Genomic DNA, 23420 nt, shown 5'->3' with positions numbered 1-23420 from the left:
CCATCATGCGACATTTGCATTCAACAGGCAAAGTTCAGAAGTCTGGTGTAGGAGTGCTGCATGCTCTAATTCGAAACAACAAAAATCAACCGAGTGACTATTATTGAACGTCATCAGGTCGCTCATTGAGCATTCCTATGCAGAACTGTTACTGGTGATGTGTTATGATGCCTTATCGTTAACTTCCTAAGAAGAAGTGAAAGGCTGAGCCCCACCAAAAGATGTAAACTCGAGCAAAGAGTAGTGTGAACATAATATTTTACATCTGATAGCACCAAAAGTTTGTTTTGGGCTACGAATTCTGCCCCAAGGGGTGTCTGTATCACAGCTGGAATTTGTTGCCAACAACTGAAACACCTTTCGGTCGCAGTGTAAGAAAATCGATCAACAAAACTACATCACCTGTTCTACTGCATGATAACACACTCTGTTGATTTGAGAAACAAAACTATCCACGAGATTGATAGGAAAGTCGTCCCTCAGGCACTTGTATTGATCGGGAAGTCCTCTCTCAAGCACTTGGCCCTCTCGTCATATACTCGTAAAATTTTACCTTTCCCGCTCTTGATCGATCAATCGTCAAGGCAATTCATTTCTAGACGAAAATACTCTTCAAACTACACTCCTTTAATGACATTGTTAGAACCAGTAGGTTTCTGCAGGCATAGAATTTGTACACTACTTTAGCATTATCAGATTGTTTTAGATATTGTGAAAGAAATTCTGCTGTTGATTAATTTCTCTTTGATGATTACTGTTGCGTTCAGTAAACTAATGGACAGAAACATCACGTCGGCAGTCTTATCTTAATAAAGCATTACGTATATGTAAGATTATTGAGCCTATTTTAACACGAGTTAGTAGGATATTACTGACTTTTGGCTTCGAAAAGGTCTGTATTTACTTCATGTCCTGCATCATTCGCAAGTATTATGAAAATGTGGCAGTTCATAGATAAAATTACGTATTCACATTAATAAAAAATATGTCAGCAGAAAACAAAACTGGTATTATGAGTTTAGCAGTACCGTAAGGTTTTCGCTCTGACACTAAGAGGTACTAAAAGTAGCATGACGAATTTTGCTCGAGCGTCGTCTTACGATTCCCTTATTGAATTTGTAACTGCCTGCTGGTAGCTCTGCTACAAAAGAATTAAAAATCTGGCTTTTAGCGAGTCTCGAAAGGCGAATGAAGGCAGCTTGCACCTGTTAGCCAAGTATGTTACCTGAGAACTGGTTTTTTCCTAAAGTGGGTAGACATCATTTTGAGGTTGAATTGTTGGCAAATGTCAGTGAGACGCGTGCTGTTGGTGTAAGTGTTTCGTTGTGTTGATTTTGTACCAGTGATTTTTCTATAGGTTTTTCTGTCCCAAACAGAGAGTTGAAGTCTTCCATTAGTATTTTCACGTCATCTTGGTGACTTTTACTCATAGTTTTTTCGAGTGTGTTCCAGAATGTTTCGACATTTTCGGTGTTTTCTTATTTTAGATGTGGGTGGGGGCATGTGCATTGATGAGTGTATATTTTTAATTGGTGCTCTTAGTGAGCATAGTCATAAGTCGATTGTTGATGGGTTTGATTTCTTTGACAGAGTTGATGATAGATCTGTGTTTGAGAAATGCCACGCCGAAGAATGGTGCACATTTCGCTACTTTTGTTGTGTTTTGCTCTCCAAGATGCGATGGTTTCCGTAATGCAAGGTTTCATTGTCAGTTAGTCATGGTTCTTGAAAAGCAAGGATGAAAATTGTTTGTCAGTCGATTTCTTATGTGAGATTATTTAGTTTTCGTGTTTGGATCAAAGTACTGATGTTTAGTTTTTAAATGCATGTTTTCTGCTTGTAGGGAAATTTACCAGAGATATCCAATATTCTGTGCCGTGCTACCCTGGACTCCCCAGAATCTGAAAATCCAGCTGCTGTCTGTCGACGGGCGGATTGTGTACCACCTCGGGTAAAGTTGATTTTGCTTGCACAGTTCATGTTTGCTTGTGTTTCATTGGTTTGGCCTGGGTGATACCAGAACCAGACAAAACCAGAGGGTGTTGAAGCCTTTGGAAGCAAACATTTTCACCCGAGCTCATTGAGCTAACAGACGGTGACCAGAGTACCGGTGATTTTCATTCAGACGTGTCTGGATTTTGGGTTCAATGGATTGAGTAGCTGTTCAGGATTGTGTTAGTATTTGGTTCACCCCAAGTGTTTGATTTCCTTGGTACCACCCATATGGGGGAGGTTTTCCCCTATCCGCCACATGGGATTATTATTATTATTATTATTGTTATTGTTATTATCATTATTATATCAGCAAATCCGATATGGTGTATCTTCCCACCACTGAAATAGATGTGTATTGTTCGATTCAGTATTTCCATCACATAAATATGGGTTATAGTTACGTTACATTGCTGCTAGTAGACATATTTCTCACTTTTTCTTAGACAGTTGCTAAATGTTACTCCATCAAAGGAATTATGTGCCCAGCATTGTTGCAATACAGACGTTCAAATTATCTGATGTCTGCAATTTCATTTCGATACCAGATTGTTCTAATCGGATTCAGCCAGTCAGTCTTAATGTGGATATCTGACTATGGCTCTCTTCATATGATAGACAGGGTAAACTACATTCTTAATCGGACTGTTGAATCTAGATCACTTATCTATGACAGGGCCTGAATTATTAAACACTATGGAAAATACTAATACAATGTGCTTATTACAAATACGTTATTTAAATATAAATATATGAAGTAACGAGATAACAGTTTATTTACAGGAGCAGAGCCCCATCCATCACAGAAGAGCAGTGCCAGATAGGTTTCAGGGCCAAGAGAGGATAAACATCAACCAGATAGAGAATATATATACAGAGGTAACAAGGTCATTGCCATGTGGAGCTACAAATGCAAGCGACCTTTGGACGAATATAGAAAACTTCTGTCTGTAAACCATCACACTGCACTATCGACGACTTAATGAAATCAATGCCCCTATACCTTCGAGAAATCTTATGTAATGACGGTTGGTGGGTTGGTTACTAAAAGTATACTCATCCACAAAACCCATGTGGACAATTATCTGATAATCGGTCAAGCTTTGCTTTGTCGCAGCTCTTTAGCATACAAGTCCATTTACTTTCAATTTCCTCTTTACAATTCTTGCAATTCAAGGTAATTGAAAAATCTCATCCACTCGACGCCAACTGAGGAATTGTTTGGTGCATGTGTTGTTCAACACACAGTAGTCGTCACCCTCACTGCAATCAATCACTGTTTGTGTGTTTGCGTGTGCATGTGTTTTCGTATTCACGCACAATCTGAATCAATACTATTAACATTAGAGAGACAACCAATAATAAATATTGCATCAAATATGACTGTAAAAGATTTTAATGCGATGGGAAGTACAAACTGAATTTTTACCCAACCCACAACCTGCGTATTACGTTAAGTAAGGAAGATGTAATAACTCCATAATATCATTAGGGGAGACAGTGAGCTCTTGTTGTCGCGGCTCGAGATAAGTGCAGCGATTAGCAGTGCCCAATGCCGCAGCGATTTGTTTATGTTGGCTGAGCATGGATACTGCAGCAGTCGCTTCACCATAAACAGAAAGAAATGACCTTGGCTCTGACTGCAGTGAGAGGGACATCACTGCCTGTGTGTTCTAATAGTAACCAACGTGAGACTCTACTCACAGGTGCCATGGAGGAATTGCAAAGGGTATCATGTCATTAGTCATCAGAGTATAAACAGTGATGAAATGTCCACTCTATTTGAATCCCAAAAAAATGGGAACTTTCTCACAAAGTAATGTGAGATGATACCAAAATTTATCTAAGACGCAAAAATTAACTGCAGAGCTTTCATGCACGCAGTCGTAGCACACAAGGAAATATTATGTCTTGGAATCATATTTTTCATTTCCTCTTCTCATATCAATGCCCTTGTTTTAGTCTGAAGTGAGAAAATAAACACCAAAAACTAAAGTTCCTGAGAAGCATATAAGTCATTTCCTCTTCTCATATCATAGCTTTTGTTTTAGTATGAAGCAAAAAAATAAACATTTAAGGGTTCTGAAGTCTAATATGACACCAGATTCTTATCGTAGGCACTATCGGAAACGCAAAAAGCCGGGAGCTGTCCATTCTTTTGTCCAACAGTCCGTTTCCTTTCGTGCATTTCTCCCGCTAGGAGATTCTTATTTAAGGACGTGTGGGCATTAAGTTCTTCAGCAGAATAAGCATTATGTTATTGTGCTAATTACGGTATGGGAAAAATGCAACAAAGACGAGTTCCCTTAGAGCAGTGAGGATATTTGCACATGTCTGTATTCAGCAATGACTGCCAGCTGCCACAACACTTCACAGAATCCATGCGGCAGGCAACATAACTGTGCGTGCCCTTAAGATGTCATTCAGTAAGACATCAGGAGATGGACGGAAACGTCAAATTAATGTCACTTTCAGAGTCGTATTCAATCCAGAATGAGGTGTTATTAAGGTAGTTGAGCGTTCTAGCAATTACGCTGTGATAATTCCCATATAAGTATTCCGATAGCCAAAAGTACCCGTTAGTGTAAAACCATCGGAAACTGCATTAATATCAAACTGCGAGAACTTGAGACAATACGCGGACTCTTCTCTTCGCTGGGTGACCTATTACTGTTATTTAGGATTCTCTCCATCCTAGGCGTAATGCAAATGGAACTTGACATTCATGAGACGCTTTCCGCTATTCTTGACAAACATCAGCAACTTGTAATCGCTGTGAGTTACAACTGTGTGATGATAATCGTACAGATTTTCAGTGGGTGTGGTGGTGTTATGCTGTCAAACTGCTTACAGTAACATTAATGGTGGCGTACATAATTTAGCGCTGCCTACCTACTTCAGTAAAGATAGTGTGGTGGCGTCGTCACTTCTCTATATTTGGCATCAGCTTGAGTAATCCGATTTAACAAACATAGCACTCCATTCGTGAGCTGCTAATGATATAGTATGACTACAGAGATCATCGTGCGAGTATTACATTAATTATGCAGTGAATTGCTTAACAAATATTACCCTCAGCTATTCAGCTGGATGACTCATTACACAGGTACTCTATGTTGCACTTGGTTAAGTGATCAGTTCGCTGCAATCTTGCTTCTACTGTTCGTAAATACTTGTATACTGACCATTTGTTATTTGACTAAATATTTACTACAATCTGATTCGCATGTATATGACATGGGTTAGCGCCGTCACAAAGGAATGACTAAGGGCTGGATGCCACTGAAGTCCCGTTACATTGATGGCAAGACAAATGTTCACAAATCACCTCTAGAGCCTCAAAAAACAATTGCATCTTAAATATTGAAGGACTGATGTCCACACTGTCAGAGCGCGTTGAAATACAGAACAACGGCAGATGAAAATTTGTGACCGCCCGGGATTCGAACCTGGACCTCCTGCTTACTAGACAGACGTGCTGACCACTGCACTATTTTTTTTTTTTTTTTTTTTTTTTTTTTTAAGTTTGAGAAGAGTTTCAGCACCAGGTAAAAGAAGATTCCAGGAATAAAAAAAGTGAAAGAATAGTATTCTGCTTCTAATCAATAAAACTGTCCATCTCTTTGTGGCCCACATAATGCAATAGACAAAAAAGTTTGAAACCTTTCCTTATATTTGTTATTCTTCTTCAGCTTAAAATGTTCTTCTGCAATATAAAACATGTACTTTCCTAAGTTAGAAGTTTTGTTTGTTAACACATAAAACACAAACTGCCCCAGAATCCACGAAAAACTGTTATTCTTTGCGGACAGGTAAAATTTCCAGTTGGGTTGTAAAGCTTCAGTTATCCGTATATGACTTTCTGCGGTTCTGTTGATAGTGCTAATTTCTTCCTATTCCAGTTCCAAATTCTGATACTATTTTCACATAAGAAAATGTGCACTACAGTTTCTACAAGCTGACATTTGTCGCAGTATGGAGATGGTCTGAATTTGATTTTCCATAATCGTTCCACTGCAGGTATGGTTTCGTTTACAATGTCGTAACGTACGGCACTGACTCTAGTTGGTTGAATTTTACTGTTGATATTTTTCCAGATGTTCATCCAGTTTTTAGTAGGTTAATTTACCTGAATTGGGTTGTAAAGACGATGCCTGGTAATATAATCATAGACGGTTCTAGTGTTAGTTTATGCTGGTGGAGGTCTTATACAGCTGCAATCAACATAGTACTTTCGGACTTAATCTAGGCTGGCACCTATATGTGCTACATTAACAGGAGCGTTCCTATCCCCAGGATCTAATGAGGGGAACAGAAGTTTCTTGATGCCTGTCTTAGTGGCATGTATTACTATAAAAGAATGAGTGCGTCACATCTAGATTTAGGGTCGAGGCCCCAGTTATGGCCACATTAAGGGCAATTTGAGTTGAGATACATCACATTTTTACTATAGGAAGAAAGTATACAAATTACTTCAAAAAATCGTATCTATTGCTTCGAAGTCTACACATTACAACCATGTAAAAACAAGTATTCTAAGTTGTATAACAAAAGCAGAAAAAAATATTGAAAAATAAATGGCGCATTTCCCTGGTTTTGGCCATGTAAACCCTACCTATGGCCAGTTGTTTCCCCACTTATGGCCACTTCATATTATAATAAAACTATGGCTAAAATAACTTAATCAATGTGCCAGAAGGTAATTTGTGCTTTATACAAGTATATAAGACAACAAACGTACATCAAATAGGTAAAAGGTACAGCAACTGAATGAACAGAAAAAAAAAAAAAAAATCATTAGGCAAAGTATTGTCCCAGTAATTACTTAAATCAACTTCCAGACAAGTTTATTTCTTACGAGTATCAATGGAACCAGGAAACTTTGTTTTTAATGAACGTCCTTCTTGCATCAAGACTGGATCTGGCAGTTTCCCTATAATATATTCACCCGTTCTAGTAGAAACATCATTTTCAGTGTATTCGAAACAAGTTTTCTGAACATTAGAACTTTTTAGGCACTGAATTTCATATTCTGAATCAGAAAGCACTTTCAAAATTACAGATACATACTTAAAAATTGCAGGTCTTGTTGTTCTATTTCCTGTTAAACTAAATTTTCCCAAAATAAAGTCCCCTACTTTCAAATTCTCACTCGAAGATAGTTTCACATTTTCTGGTATATCACCTTCATCTCCTTCTACGTAGTCATCTAAACTGCTTCCACTGTCCGTCCGTTCTTCTTTCTCGGAAGAACTTGTCGGCCTGTCACTTGACTCTTGTCTGTTTCTTGTTTTCCGCTTTTTTACAAGAAGATAATGCCAAGTGCTGCTCTTTGGACTTTAACTCCTCCATAGCTTTTCTCTTCCTTTTTTCCTGCTCCTTCTCTTGCTTCTCTTTTTCCTTCAGTTCATGATATTCCACCCACTTGTCACTAGTCACAACAGTGGGTGGGTGTTCTTTCTTTCTTTTTGTGCCTCGTTGTTTGCGTTTTGGCCAAGTGATGACACCTTCAAAAACTGTTGCTAATGATTTTGGTGGTGTCACTTGGATACGCACTGAAGATGGACTATGGTTGGAAGTTGGAGTACCTGAATTATGTGAAATACTATTGTGGGTTGTTGATATATCTGCAGGAATAAGACTGTTGGTGGGTGTTGAAGGAATATCTGTATTTTGTAAAATGCTGCTGTGTGTTGAATATATGTCAATATTGATGATGGAGTGCAGGAGAGCTTCTGTTAAGTTAGGAAGGTAGGAGACGAGGTACTGGCAGAAGTAAAGCTGTGAGGACGGGGCGTGAGTCGTGCTTGGGTAGCTCAGTTGGTAGAGCACTTGCCCGCGAAAGGCAAAGGTCCCGAGTTCGAGTCTTGGTCCGCCACACAGTTTTAATCTGCCAGGAAGTTTCAATGTGGTATGTATTTATATAAAAATACCAAAAATCTTTTAATAATCCTATTTAAATAAAATTAGCCTAGTGTAATGTAGGACAGAACATCAATATTGACGTTTTTGTATCAGTTTTTAGAAGTGGCCAAAACAGGATACATATATGTCTCCACTTATGGCCACATGCGTGGCCATAACCCGGAACCAGGGCTAAATATGGATCTGTTAATGGCCACATACTTTTGATAACATGTTTTTAGGCTGAGCCATATAAAACTTAACAGAAATGAAAATATGGTGTCTTATCTTACCTCTGAAAAGATTAAGTTTCTTCTGATGTTTTATTTAAACATGTAAAATACAAAAAACAGATCATGTGTTGCTTAAAGAAAACTTCTGCAAAACCCAGCTTCTTCAACACTGATAATTTCACAAAATGGTGTCTCCAAACAAAAACAGACAAAAGAATGATTATGTAAACAAATGAATAGAGCCTTTCACAAAGTTTATTATAATCTATCGTAGAACTGGCTGGTATTCCAGAGAAGCTTAAAAATTAACCTTTGACATCGAGGTGGCCATAAGTGGGGTAGTGGCCAAAACTAAGAGCCTTCACCCTAATGTATTTAATTCCAAGTCCTTTGTTTTGCCTCTGCAAAGTCGCCATGTGGAAGGATACTTCGAAGATATTCCACACATACCAACACACTGCAGCTAGTATCTTGTGTGCGATGACCTGCGGTATCGGTAAGACTGCTGCGACATGATATATTTTGCTAAGTATGTATGTATTTACAAACTGAACTTTGTGCAGTCGGTCTAACGATCGCATATCACGGTCCTTCAGCAAGGCTCCGATGACATTAAGTTTCCGCTCTTAATTGTTCATAACCGTGCACTTGGGATTCGCTCTTAACCACAATCAGAGTTGGAATCTCTCTTCAGTTACATCTAACCAGTGCATACCTATTGCACTATTGTAAGAACTGAGATGCAGTGTTTTGGATTTAAATTTTTGTAAATTTGTGGTAAGATCTTATGGGACCAAGCTGCTTAGGTCATTGGTCCCTAAGCTAACTCACTACTTCATCTAACCTAAACTAAATTACGCTACGGCCAACACACACACACCCATGCTGGAGGGAGGACCCAAACCTCCGACGGTGGGCACTATCGGGACACAACAGCCAACCTCTCTGCAGCACCTATCTACACATGCTTCTCGTCAGACACGAATTCACATCTTTGCCGCATACCACATGTGCGGTACCTCTCTCACCCCCCCCTCCCCCCCCCCCCCCCCCCAAATCCATTATCCATTATTCCACACTGTATTCCCACGAGGATTTGGACGATGACGTGCGTCTAGCACTGAAAACTTTCAATGACCCGTCGAGACCTGAATAATTATACAGGATGTTTCAGGAGGAATAGTAAATATTGTAAGAGATGGTAGTATAGACAAATTGCAGAAAAAATGCCATATAACATTGTCCAATTTTTATTGAGTACATACAGCTGGGTTCGTTGCATTTTCGTTTCGTATGTTGGTCCTTATAGGACCCAGTTGTCTACACTTCCTTGAAAATGAGCTTCCAGCGTTATTTGGAAGAGGTTCTTTTGGCTACAAGAATTCGTATGTTCCTCCAGCATGACGGGGCTCCTGCACATTCTAGTCGTCAGGTGACACATTATCCAAGCCTAACATTTCACGGATGATGGACCAGTAGATATGGGCACTTTTCTTGGCCACCAAGGTTCCCGGACCTTATCTCTTTGGATTTTTGCCTGTAGGGATGGTTAAAGGCGAAGTCTACAAAGAAAAAGTAAACCCAAGAACCGATTTGATCATTCGGATTATGAATAGTGCAGCCCTCATAAAAGAACACAAAGACAACCTCAGAAGAGCTACACGTGGTGTTATCAAGTGAAGTCATATGTGCATTGAAGTTGGTGGGAGAATTTTTGAAAATCAACTTTTGACGTCCTCATTTGCCTTTCCTTTGAGTTTGTTAGATTTGCGTACTAACAGCTGTATCTCTGTACTCAATAAAAAATGGACACATTTATTTGGAATTTTTTTAATGCAATTTTGTCTGTACTACCACCTGCTAAAATATGTACTATTCCTCCTGAAACACGCTGAATATGGATATATGTGTGGTGTCTGTTCTTTCGGACATGTTTGAAAGAAAAGACACTACGGATCCGGGTTTGAACCTGGTCAGGCACAAATTTTCATCTGACGCCGTTGTTCTGTTTTAATGCCCATGACAGCCTGGACATCTGTCCTTCGATATGTAATTGATTAACAAGGCTGTCTATTTCGATTCGTAGTGTTTGTTCTTTCGGAAATGTCCGAAAGCGCACACACACACACACACACACACACACACACACACACACACACACTTTTATCCTACATTTTAATAGGTATAGTTGTAATTTTCTGAACAATTCCTGTTTAATAAGAGACAGTGACAGTGTCTCTCATCGTTTACTTTGTCGGAAACCTGCTTCTTTCTGCCCTAGCCTATACTACAGCAATGAGTGATTGCTCACATTCTTGATACCTCACTGGACGTGCTACTGCAACTGTAGCCAAAGATTCAAATCCCACTGGAAAAGTATGTTTCAAGTCAGATGGTTTTGCTCCTCCCCTGCCGTCATTGAAAACGATCACAACGAAATTAAGTATAGGAATCGTATGAAACGGTTGAGTTCATACTACGGTCCTGTGCAAATGAAAAAAGTAGTTTTTCACAATTATCAGATGGCAGATGGAATTTGTCACATTCCTCTAATTATGACTGCATTATTAATTGTTGGTTCACAGGCACTTTTATGCCGCTTATTGTAACTGTTTTTAGAATTTTAGAGCTGTAAGAATAGAATCATCAAATTTTCGCCGTATGGAATATTCAAATTCACCTTAAGTCTTCACATTTCGAGCAAAGGCAGAATATCCGTCAGAAAAGCTGACAACAGAAAGCCAGGCCATGCCTGTCTTCTCGCGGATGTGCCAATTACAGTGATCTCAATAACAATATTGTATAGCAAAGATACGTTGCCAACTCAACCACTGGAGAAGCTCCAAAATTGTTAATCGCTTCTGGTGAATACGCTTTCAAGGTTTCGGTCCGTTTAAGACAGTAAAACACAAATAATTGTCCCAGTTATTAATTTATGACATTTAGTTTGCACTCAGTGCATCGATTTATTGCAAGTAATTACACTCTAGCCCCCGAACCTAGTTACAGAAATGTGAATAAGACTCATTGACATATAATGAGGATATTGCGGCCCTTGCCAACTGCAACTTTGAGATGAAGCTATAGTCGCATCTGAGGTCACTCACAGAACACATCAGCTGGTAACCTTCCTGGCAGTATAACTGAAACTTGGCAACAGTGCATAATATGTTTGGCAACTCTGTTACCGACGAGTTATTTCCTTGATGGCACAGAACTATCCTGCTAAATTCACTTGATATTATCATGTCATTTCAATTGAATAATGTGAGTAATTTTCTCTTGAGATGTGACATAAGGATATCAGTTACTGCTTTTGAGTCGACGAAAGTCGTTCCACGGGGGAAATACAACTGCTCTCATCTCTTACATTGCGAATTACATGCCATAGCAGCTACTGAGCCAATAAGTACATCAAAGACACCACAGCCTGTTCTCTAGCTCCTAGGTTATGTGCTTGAGTGTCAGGTGCACGCTGCCTTTGTTCGCCTTTCGATACTCGCGGAAAGCCAGATTTTTAATTTCTTTGTGGCAGAGCTACAAGCAGGCAGATAAAAATTCAATGAGGGAATCGTAAGACAACACTCGAGCATAATTTGTCTTGCTACTTTTAGTTTAGATTAGATTAGATTTACTTTCATTCCAATTGATCCGTAGTGAGGAGGTCCTCCAGAATGTAGAACATGTCAGAAAAACAACAGTACATGACAAATATTTACAACTCAAACAAATAAGCTCATGTACCATTCTGCAGGTCCCAAGTGGAATGATCGGCATTTTTTAATGAACACTATATGAAAGAATCATTTTACACATAATAGTGCACTGAATTTAAAATAAAAAAGTTTGTTTTTTATTGCGCGCACACACACAAAAATATCAGTTGGTTCTACTGAGAAATTCGTCAATGGAGTAGAAGGAGTTGGCCATCAATAAATCCTTTAGGCTTATCTTAAACTGAATTTCATTGGTAGTTAAGCTTTTTATGGCTGCTGGCAAGTTATTGGAAATGTGTGTTGGTGAATAATGCACACCTTTTTGTACAAGACTAAGTGACTTTAAATCCTTGTGAAGATTATTCTTATTTCTAGTATTGATTCCATGAATTGAGCTGTTGGTTTGAAAAAGTGATATATTTTTAATGACAAATTTCATTAAAGAATAAATATATTGGGCAGCAGTAGTTAGTCTCCCTAGTTCCCTAAACAGGCTTCTGCAGGATGTTCTTGAGTTCACACCACATGTCTCTTACTGCACGTTTTTGTGCCCGGAAAACTTTAGCTTGGCTTGATGAATTACCCCAAAAAATAATCCCATATGACATTATGGAATGAAAGTAAGCATAGTATGCCAGCTTTTTCAATTTTATATTCCCTATGTCTGACACAATTGGCATTGCAAATAGAGATTTGTTATGACGCTTCAGCAGTTCTGTGGTGTGCTTTTCCCAGTTGAATTTATTATCAAGCTGTAATCCCAAGAATTTAACACCATCCACTTCTTCTATCTGCTGGTAATCATATGTTAGGCATATACTCCTGGAACACTCCTTACAAGTTCCGAACTGCATGTAGTGTGTTTTTTCAAAGTTTAGTGACATGGAATTGGCTAGGAACCAGTGATTAATGTCCACAAACCCTTAGTGTCAGAGCGAAAACCTTATGGTACTGCTAAACTCATAATGCCACTTTTGCTTTCTGCCGACATTTTTTGTTGTTGTGAATACTAATTTTATCTATGAACTGCCACATTTTCATAATATTTGCGTATGATGCAGGACATGAAGTTGAAGTCAAAAGTCAGTAATATCCTACTAACTCGTGTTAAAGTAGGCTCAATCGTCTTACAGATACGTAATGCTTTATTAAGGTAGACTGCAGAAGTGATGTTTCTGTCCATTAGTTTACTGAACGCAACAGTAATCATCAAAGAGAAATTAATCAACAGCAGAATTTTCTTTCAAAATATCTAAAACAATCTGATAATGCTAAAGTAGTGTACAAATTCTATGCCTGCAGAAACCTACTGGTTCTAATGATGTCATTAAAGTAGTGTAGTTTGAAGAGTATTTTCGTCTAGAAATGAATTGCCTTGACAGTTGATCGATCAACAGCAGGAAAGGTAAAATTTTATGAGTATATGACGAGAAGGACAAGTACTTGAGAAAGAACTTCCCTATCAATTGCCTGAGAGACGACTTTGCTGTCAATCTCGTGGATAGTTCTGTTTCTCAAATCAACAGAGTGCGTTATCATGCAGTAGCACAGGTGATGTAGTTTTGTTGCTCGATTTTCTTACACTGCGACCGAAAGGTGTTTCAGTTGTTGGAAACAAATTCCAGCTGTGATGCACACACCCCTTGGGGCAGAATTCGTAGCCCAAAACACATTTTTGGAGCTATCAGGTGTAAACTATGTTCACACTACCAGTTTACGTCTTCTGGTGGGGCTCAGCCTTTCATTTCTTCTTAGGAAGTTAATGATAAAGGCATCATAACTTGTCACCACTAACAGTACTGCATAGGAATGCTCAATGAGCAACCTGATGATGTTCAATAATATTCACTCGGTTGATTTTTGTTGTTTCGAATTAGAGCGTGCAGTACTTCTACACTCGACTTCTGAACTTTGCCTGTTGAATGCAAATGTCGAATGATGGTTAAATGGTAATCCATCATATATATCAGTAGTCGAGACTTCCTTAATGTGGAAAATCATTCATGCCAGAAAGATCTTTGTTGAAACAACAATATCTTTATCTAGCGTATGTTTCCCAAAAGCACTCGCTCCACACACAGTCCAAATTTTTCTAGCTGCCTCCTCTGCACTCACCCCTCTGTTATACCAAAAGTAAATATTGTATTGCTGATATTACACCTTTTTCCACTTGCAACTCAAATTTACTATGCTTAATCATAGTTCATGGTTTTCAGGTATGCAAAATCCAATGCTTAACTGTAAAATGATAACCAGAACTTCAAATTCGAAAATGACAGTTGATATACACACTGACATCGTCGCACCGTGTTCACCTGAGCAGCGCTGAATTTCAGGCAGCGGGTGGCGTCTGGCCGGTAGCCGCTGCAGCGCAAGAAAACGCTCGGGCGTAAGCTGTTCTGATCACAACGCAGCCACGAGCTGTCCTACATAATTGTTTCTGGAAGTACTTGTTGTTGTTGGTGGGTAGAATGTGAAGTAAATTATCTTCAATGTTCAATCAAACTCATAACTTTAGGCGAGTGCTGAAATGTGGTTAAAAATGGTGCTTGGGGTGGGTGGGGGGGGGGGGGGGGCAGTTGAACGCGAACAGGTGACCATAAGTTTAGAATGCACGACAATTACCATTACACCACGGGCCCGCACAATCGGAAGACATCTAGAAAGTAGACAACACTTCCTCCTGACACTTCCGCATTGCCAGATTGTGCAGATTGCTGGACTTGGTTTTGTCAGGGGCATTCAGTTTTATTGGCCACCTTAAGTGAACGGTTCAGACTTGGTCTCTGTGGCGGCCGGCCGGCGGTTAGTTTTTATGTCTAAGACTGTACATTGCACACATCTCCTCCTCCTCCTCCTCCTACCCCTCTCCTCATTCCCCTCTGACCACCTCCTCCTCTCCCCCCTCTAACCATCCCTTCCTCCCCCCTCTCTCTGTCCATCTCGTCCTCCCCCACCACCTCTCTCTGTTCATCTACTCTACCCCTTCTCTCTGTCCATCTCCCATGTCACCACAATTTCACCCCCCCCCCCCCCCCCCCCTCCGTCCAGTGGGAGGTAGTACTTACCCCTATAGTACTTCTTTACATACAGTAAGTAGTATGTGTACCAAGTTGGTCGAAATTGATCCATTGGATTAGGACAACATGTGTAACATACATGCATACATACATCCTTTGTCATATTATATACAAATTCTGCATTTGAACATTATGAAACACCTTGAAGAAAATGATCTATTGACATACAGTCAACATGGTTTCAGAAAATATCATTATTGTGAAACATAGCTGGGTCTTTACTCATAAGAGTAATGAATACTATCCTCAGAGGATCTCAAATTGATTTCATATTCCTAGATTTCCAGAAGTCATTCCACACCGTTCCTCAGAAACGGTTTCTAACCGAATCTAAAGAGTATCATCTTAGTTCGTGCGACTGCATTCATGATTTCCTGTCTGAAGGGTTACAGTTCATAGTAACTGACGGAAAGTCAGCGAATGAAACAGAAGCGATATCTGGTGTTCCTCAATGAAGTGTTACAGTTCTTGTGCTGTTCCTAATCCATGTAAATGATTTAGGGTACAATTGGAGCATCACTCTGTAGATTGTTTGCAGATGACGCTGTCCATCTACTAAAGAGACTGCCCACACTATGCTTGTCTGTCCTCTTCTGGAGTAGTGCTGCCCTAAATGGGAGAGTTTCACAGATACGATTCAAGAGTTGGAGTTTCTATCATTAAAACAAAGGTGTTTTTTGTCACAGTGTGATCTTATAATGAAATTTCAATTACTAACTTTTCCTACAAATGTGAAAATATTTTGTTGAGTCCCAAATATATAGGGAGAAATCAGAACATGCACGGAAAGATGTAGATGTTTGTTTTTCACATGAAAGTGGTTCAGTCCACTCCCTGTCAATCACTTGCATATGAATCACAGGGTAGTAATGTAGATAAGGTTCGAGAAGTCGTGTAGATAAGGTTTGAGTAGTCGTGTAGATAACGTTTGAGTAGTTGTGTAGATATAGGTGAACCTACTTACAGTATTTGAGTTTTAGTCTCTCTCTCTCTCTCTCTCTCTCTCTCTCTCTCTCTTCCTCTCTCTCTCTCGACCATTCTAACTACATCCTAGTAACTGATCTCTTCTTTTAGTCAAGTTGAGCCAAAGACTTCTTTTTCTCTGTACTTTGATTCAGTATCTCTTCATTAGTTATTCGATATACCCATCTGATCTCGTGTAGCACCAGATTTCAAAAGCTTCTATTCTCTTCTTGTCTGATCCGTTTCACTTATGTTCGAGGGTACACTGTATACAATTACCTTCTGGAAAGACTTCCTGACACTTAAGTTTACATTTCAAGTTAACAAATTTTATTTTTAAGAACTGTTTTTTTTTTCTTTTCATTGCTAGTCTGCATTTTAAATCATATCTACTTTGAACATTGTCAGATATTTTGCTGCAAAATAATAAAATACAACAACTGGTTTTAGTGTCTCATTTGATAGTATAATTCTGTGAGTGTCACCTGATTAAACTACAGTCTGTTACCCATCTTTTACTCTTATTGATGATCTTCGTACAACCTTCTATCAAGGTGACTTCCGTTCCATTCATGTGATTTCTTCCAAATCCTTTGTCATGTCCAATAGAATTTCATCATAGGAAAACTTCAAAGTTTTTGTTTTTATCCCTGAACTTTAATTCCATTTCCAGATTTCTCGTACCGTAGTTAAATTCAGTATCTATTGTGTTATCCACAGATTTCTACTAGAATTTGTTTTTTTGCCTATTTGATTCTCAGTTGCCTTCACTGTTTCATTCGTCAAAGCTACCCATTCATCTTCTGTTGTTTCCGTTCCTGTGTTTCAGTCAATCATTGCGTAACACTCTGTTTGAAACTCTGATCAAATTCTCATACTTTCAATTTATCCAGGTCCCATGTCATTAATTTCATATTTCTCTGCAATTCCTTCAGTTTTAATCTGTAGTTCATAATCAACATATGGACAAAGTCCACATCTGCTCTCTGCAAATATCTTAAAATTTAAAATCTGGTTTCAGCATCTCTGTCTTACCATTGTGCAATCTGTCTGAAACCTTCCACTATCTGCTGTTCTCTTCCATGCATGCAAATTTATTTTGTTGTTCATAGACCATGTAAAATGATTAAATTGTGCTCTGTGAAAAATTCCACTAGGGTCTACCTCTTTTGTTGCTATACCCTCTCCCTCTGGTTTCAGTGTCTCTGTCTTACCACTGTGCAATCTGTCTGAAACTTCCACTTTCTGCTGTTATCTTCCATGAATGCAAACTTATTTTGTGATTCATAGACCATGTAAAATGATTAAATTGTGCTCTGTGCAAAATTCCACTAGGGTCTTCCTCCTTTTTTGCTGTACCATCTCCCTCTCCCCTTGCCCCCGTCCATGTTCTCCTAAAATTTTCCTATTTATTCCTTTCCTGCTTTCAAACTTCACTCTCTGTCACAATTACAACAGCTGAATAATTTTATTTATCTCATCGCACATTCTTCCGGTCTCTTCATCTGCAGAGTTTGTTGGTGTTTAAACTTGTACTACTGTGGTGGATGTTATCTTCGTATCTATCTTCACTATCTGTTTTCATTGTAATGATGTATTCGTTATGCTGTTTATAGAAGCTTATCTACTCTCCTGCATTCGTATTCATTGTTAGACCTACTCATCCTATTTCATTTTGTGTTAATAACACTGTACTGATTGGACCAAGAGTACTGTTCTTCCTGCCACAACAGCACTTGACTATTCCTCATTATATCTAGCTTAAGTCTATCCATCTCTCTCCTTAAATTCTCTAATGTGCCACCTCGATTGAGGGATACAGCATTCTCTGTTACAGCTCATAGGACAGCTGGTTTGTTCCTCTAGAAAACAACTACTTCTGAGTAGTTCCACCTGGAGATTCGAATGGGGAATTATTTTAACTCCAGAATATTTTACCAAAGAGGATACGATAATCATTAAGCCATACGAAAGAGCTGCATGTGCACATATTAACAAACAAATACATCCCTACATGAGAATAGTGATGTTGTTATGATCAAATCTGAACATAGTTCATCATCTAACTCGTAACTAGTACAAATCAGTTATTGTGGCTGTTAACTGCACAAACTATCGAGAGCCCTAAATATTCGACAGATATGTAAGACTGTTGTAAAGAAAAGATATTATGCCAAACAAGCCACAGAAGGAAAATAACTAGTGATGGGAGTTCTGCAAAATCTTTACAAAATCAGATTGCAGTCAGAAAGGACGAAATGTGACAGCCTTCTTAATTGGACCAAGAGAGGTGGCACAGTGGTTAGCACACTGGACTCACATTTGGGAGGAAGACTGTTCAAACTCGCGTCCAGCCATCTCGATTTAGGTTTTCTGCGATTTCCCTTAATCACTTTAGGCAAGTGCTGGGATGGTTCCTTTGAAAGGTCACGGCTGACTTCCTTCCCCGTCCTTCCATAATCCGATGGGACTGATGACCTTGCTCTTTGGTGGTCCCCTCTCCCAAATCGAGCAACCTATCTTCTTGATTGGCCTCACACAAAGACACGACACAGTCGTGTGCTGGAGTTCAGAGTGACTGTTGCTGGTGGGTTCAATGTTTTGTTGTCAAACTCTGACCGTTACACTTTTTTTAGTTCACCGCCCAGATTTTGTGTGGCATCGAGTGATAACATTCTCTGGTGTGGTGACAGAAGTGATTGATATTCTTCTCCTGCCCCTCACACTCTCATTATAACAATTTGTACATTGTTACATACAGCAAATTTGCCAATTATAATTACAAAAATTATCAGCAGTTGCAAAAAATATCATCATCCAGTAGCTACAAGTGAAATACATTGAATGTGGTACCAAATCAACCACAGTTCTTCTGTTTCTAAGGAAATATCTTCGAAATGCACTGCATAAACAGTGTTGATTACATTTTAGTTAATTACACATGAATTACTCCATTCCAAATCTTCCTAACATGTTTCTTGTTTCAAAGATACTGTACGTATGTTATTTTTTGGCGTCACTTACATTATTTTGTTGTTTGGAACTGAATAGTTCTAATTATAAAGAAGCAGATTGATTTTACATGTTCCTAACAACGGATGGATGTAATATCGACAAGTATTTTGACGTATTATTGAAAATTACTTTTCAGAGTTCGAAATGTGAAATTACTTACATGGGTTCAAATTAATGATATAATAATTAATCAAGCAACCTGTATTAGCTGTAGTGTCATGTGAAAGAGGAGGTAAATTAGTTCACGGAATCATATGACGAATGAGCTGTTAAGTTCCAGTGCCCCTCAGTGACACTGGACTCATTTCTTCTTTTGGCAGGAGGATTTCCTGTTAGCTTTACCAGCAGCTCTTTATCTCTATCAGTAATTTCATCCTGCTATTGTGCTGATCCTCATTGTTCTTAACCATTATGTCAGATTCTGACCTCAAAGTATTCTGTGATCTGTGAAAAGTGTTTATGTTTGATAAAATTTATGATCGCTGTTACTTTTAAATACTGTGTTGCATCTTCTAAGTTAGCCATACAGTTAAACCCTGTTTTTTCTTCGTACATGAACTTTGTCTTCTCTGCATCTTCTTCTGCATTGGCAGCCGTGAACCTTTCTTCTCTTACCTCAACTTTCTAACAGTAATAGAAAGGGTGTCCTTAGAAATCAGATTATATTGTTCTTCCCTTTACCAGATGGTAACCTTCATAAACTATGACATTACACGTGCACTGTTTGACATGAATAACAACTTTTTTAGCTCATATTACAGATAAAATATATCTTCTAGTTTCCTCTTTTGTTTTTGACATATTATCATGGTACTCGTATGCCATGGGGCACTGTACATGTCCGAGCCTGGGGAACATATGGTGGAGTAAACTGCCAAACTGCCAGGCACCACAAAGAATAGACGAGTTGCAAACATTGTCCCGCCACACAGATGTGCTGCATCCATCCAGACCCGTGTACCTGCAAAAATATGAAATAAACTTACGAACACTATGTGAATCTAAATCACTTAAGTAGTAAAATAAATTCTACAAATGTCACGACCATCATTCATCCATCAGGTAGATGATGACAAACATGTCACTTTCCCCAAACTGATATGCTTTACCACAGTGAGCCACTCCAAAAATACCGATGGATGCCTGATGTGTAGTTGACTTACTGGTGCACTTGAATACTTTGAGTTGCCTTGATAACAATTTAAAATGTTAAAAGTACATCCAATTGCTTCTTTGTATCACAGTGCTTTTATATAAATTGGAGGTGACTCATTGGTAGTTTTGTATACATGCCTCTTTTGACTGGACAGACCATAAGTGTCTGGCATTGTTGAAGTTCTGAAGTACCTGATGTCACTATAAAACTGTGTCATATAGTCAGTAGATTTTTATGTTGAATTGGAGAGTGGAGTTGCCACTAAAACCCAACACTTAAAACTAAAACTTTATTGCATGAACATAGTGGTTTGTGGAATAGTGTCTCTGAGAACAGACGAGGGGGAGGGTGGGAGGGGGGGGGTTGCATAAAGTAAAATATATAATGGAAACTGATTAAAAAATTGCTGCTTAAATAATTAAAAAAGAAATTTTGAAAGAAATTGGTAAGTAGTCATATCCTGAGTGAACTTTAGCTGGCGTTAATATCAACAGACCTTCAGTATGCAGTACATTATTAGATTAACATTCATAAATTTATGTACATCCTTTTCCTGTTACTGCTATTATGCATAGAGATTGGTATGACAATACTGGTTCCGGATCGCCCATCCTCTGCTCACGCAATTTCTTCTTGTTTGCTAATAACTTTCTTTAATCTACAGCCCCCCTCCCGGTGAACTCGTAATATGTCCGCCTGTTATTGCTTATAGAGACAAACAGGTGAAGATTAATCGATTGAAGTGCATATCTCTCCTTGTTTGTTTGTATGCCAATATTATCTAGGGTACAAAATTATTAGAAAAGAATGAGAGGGGGAAAAAATTATATGATTGTGTACATTGTATAGCTTAACTTCCCATTGAAGGGTCAATACTCCTGTATTTTATTTTAAAGGCAGTTGAAGTATTTAAAATAGTACAGAATTTTGGTGACAAGAAAGTCACAGGATTTCCCAGAACTTATAAATATTAAATTACCGATGTCGACAGGGTGGGGCTAAAGATTCATACCTGAATGGTGCTACCTAGTGGCTCTTAACTCCAACCCCAGTCTGAGTGATATACAGACTATTTGAAATAGATAATTAATAGAAATAACATCTTGCTCAGTATCTGTTTCATTTCAGATCGACACCTTGTCCGAGTGTCAAACACGGTGACGAATGGGGTGAACCAAGCAATTGTGACAACGGTGATCAGTGTGCATACTGTCATACACGCACTGAGCAACAATTTCACCCTGAGATTTACAAGTCGACAAAATGTAATGATGTTCAAACTGCTGGGTACTGCCCTCGTGGTGTCTTTTGTGCATTCGCACATGTTGAACGTAAGTATATGTTTGGGCACCTCATTCTTTGGATTTTAACATGTCTTTGTGTTTTTGTCGTGTAAGTCTTGTTTTTGTAACATCTCATGCTGAGATATGATTGGTGGTATTACCCACTTACACATTTTGCTTTTGGGTAATTTTATATGAACATTCGCATTTGCACCCAATGAACATTGGTCAAATTTCATGTTCATCGAAGTAATACTGGCTGTGGTATAATCACTTGCTTAACTCCATACACGACTTTGACAAGAGTGAACGGGAATTTCTGGCAGCTCGGGCAATATTTTGTTGAAAGAAGTGAATGTTGGCCATCTTGTACAACTTCATGTATTATCTCGAAAATAATAACAAAAAGAATTTTATGAGCCATCTTCAGCCGTAAAATGTTAGACAAATTCACTTAAAAGTATTGGTGCCCAAAAAAATTTCAGTTTTGTTTCTTATATGTCAGGGACTAATGGTATGGCCGGCCGGAGTGGCCGTGCGGTTAAAGGCGCTGCAGTCTGGAACCGCAAGACCGCTGCGGTCGCAGGTTCGAATCCTGCTTCGGGCATGGATGTTTGTGATGTCCTTACGTTAGTTAGGTTTGACTAGTTCTAAGTTCTAGGGGACTGATGACCTCAGCAGTTGAGTCCCATAGTGCTCAGAGCCATTTGAACCATTTGAACTAATGGTATGACAAATGGGAACTTGGTATGTAGTAACGTAAAAAAGCATTCTTCTCAAATATAAATGTGCCTCTGTCCAGTACTAAATAAATGAAGTCCAAAGTTGAAGATTTTGTAAAAAGATCCTAAAATAATTTTGCAGAAAAGACTGTTATATAAAACTTTTCTATCTGGGCTCATTATAAAGAACATGACTTTAACTGGCAAAAAAATGTACATTTGATTATCCAACATGGGTTAACAATGCTAGATAATTTGAATCAAAATTGGGCGGAAAAAATCACATTATGAAAAAAAAAAAAAAAAAAAAAATCAAATTTCTCATAGAGAAAATGCATGCTGAACATGAAACTTTATATGCAATAGATCATTACCATAAGGATGTGAAATATAAAATTTCATTCGCCTAATATTTTTCAATAATCTACAAATTCATCAAAAATGATGATTATTGTGAAATTAGGATACACCAACACTTCTTTCCCCCCCATGAACCATGGACCTTGCCGTTGGTGGGGAGGCTTGCGTGCCTCAGCGATACAGATGGCCGTGCCGTGGGTGCAACCACAACGAAGGGGTATCTGTTGAGAGTCCAGACAAACGTGTGGTTCCTGAAGAGGGGCAGCAGCCTTTTCAGTAGTTGAAGGGGCAACAGTCTGGATGATTGACTGATCTGGCCTTGTAACATTAACCAAAACGGCCTTGCTGTGCTGGTACTGTGAATGGCTGAAAGCAAGGGGAAACTACAGCCGTAATTTTTCCCGAGGACATGCAGCTTTACTGTATGATTAAATGATGATGGCGTCCTCTTGGGTAAAATATTCCGGAGGTAAAATAGTCCCCCATTCGGATCTCCGGGCGGGGACTACTCAAGAGAACATCGTTATCAGGAGAAAGAAAATGGCATTCTACGGATCAGAGCGTGGAATGTCAGATCCCTTAATCGGGCAGGTACGTTAGAAAATTTAAAAAGGGAAATGGATAGGTTAAAGTTAGATATAGTGGGAATTAGTGAAGTTCGGTGGCAGGAGGAACAAGACTTTTGGTCAGGTGATTACAGGGTTATAAATACAAAATCAAATAGGGGTAATGCAGGAGTAGCTTTAATAATGAATAAAAAATAGGAGTGCGGGTTAGCTACTACAAACAGCATAGTGAACGCATTATTGTGGCCAAGATAGACACAAAGCCCATTCCTACTACAGTAGTACAAGTTTATATGCCAACTAGCTCTGCAGATGATGAAGAAATTGATGAAATGTATGACGAGATAAAAGAAATTACTCAGGTAGTGAAGGGAGACGAAAATTTAATAGTCATGGGTGACTGGAATTCGTCAGTAGGAAAAGGGAGAGA

General features: G+C 38.8%; 1 protein-coding gene across 2 annotated transcripts in view; it reads left to right on the top strand.

Moving 5' to 3' along the window:
• Window positions 1-23420, top strand: part of LOC126237519 (putative E3 ubiquitin-protein ligase UNKL) — a 303009-nt gene that overhangs the window by 94520 nt on the left and 185069 nt on the right. Inside the window, exons 6-7 of one of the 2 annotated variants that reach the window (XM_049947689.1) lie at window positions 1844-1951; window positions 21188-21390. In XM_049947689.1, coding sequence (XP_049803646.1) covers window positions 1844-1951; window positions 21188-21390 — 311 coding nt within the window. The remainder of the gene's footprint in view (window positions 1-1843; window positions 1952-21187; window positions 21391-23420) is intronic. The other variant, XM_049947690.1, reaches the window with a different exon arrangement.

The sequence above is a fragment of the Schistocerca nitens genome, chromosome 2, assembly GCF_023898315.1.
Source record: "Schistocerca nitens isolate TAMUIC-IGC-003100 chromosome 2, iqSchNite1.1, whole genome shotgun sequence".
Taxonomy (NCBI): domain Eukaryota; kingdom Metazoa; phylum Arthropoda; class Insecta; order Orthoptera; family Acrididae; genus Schistocerca; species Schistocerca nitens.
Note: the sequence above shows the minus strand (reverse complement) of the source record. Positions and strands in the feature narration are given on the sequence as shown.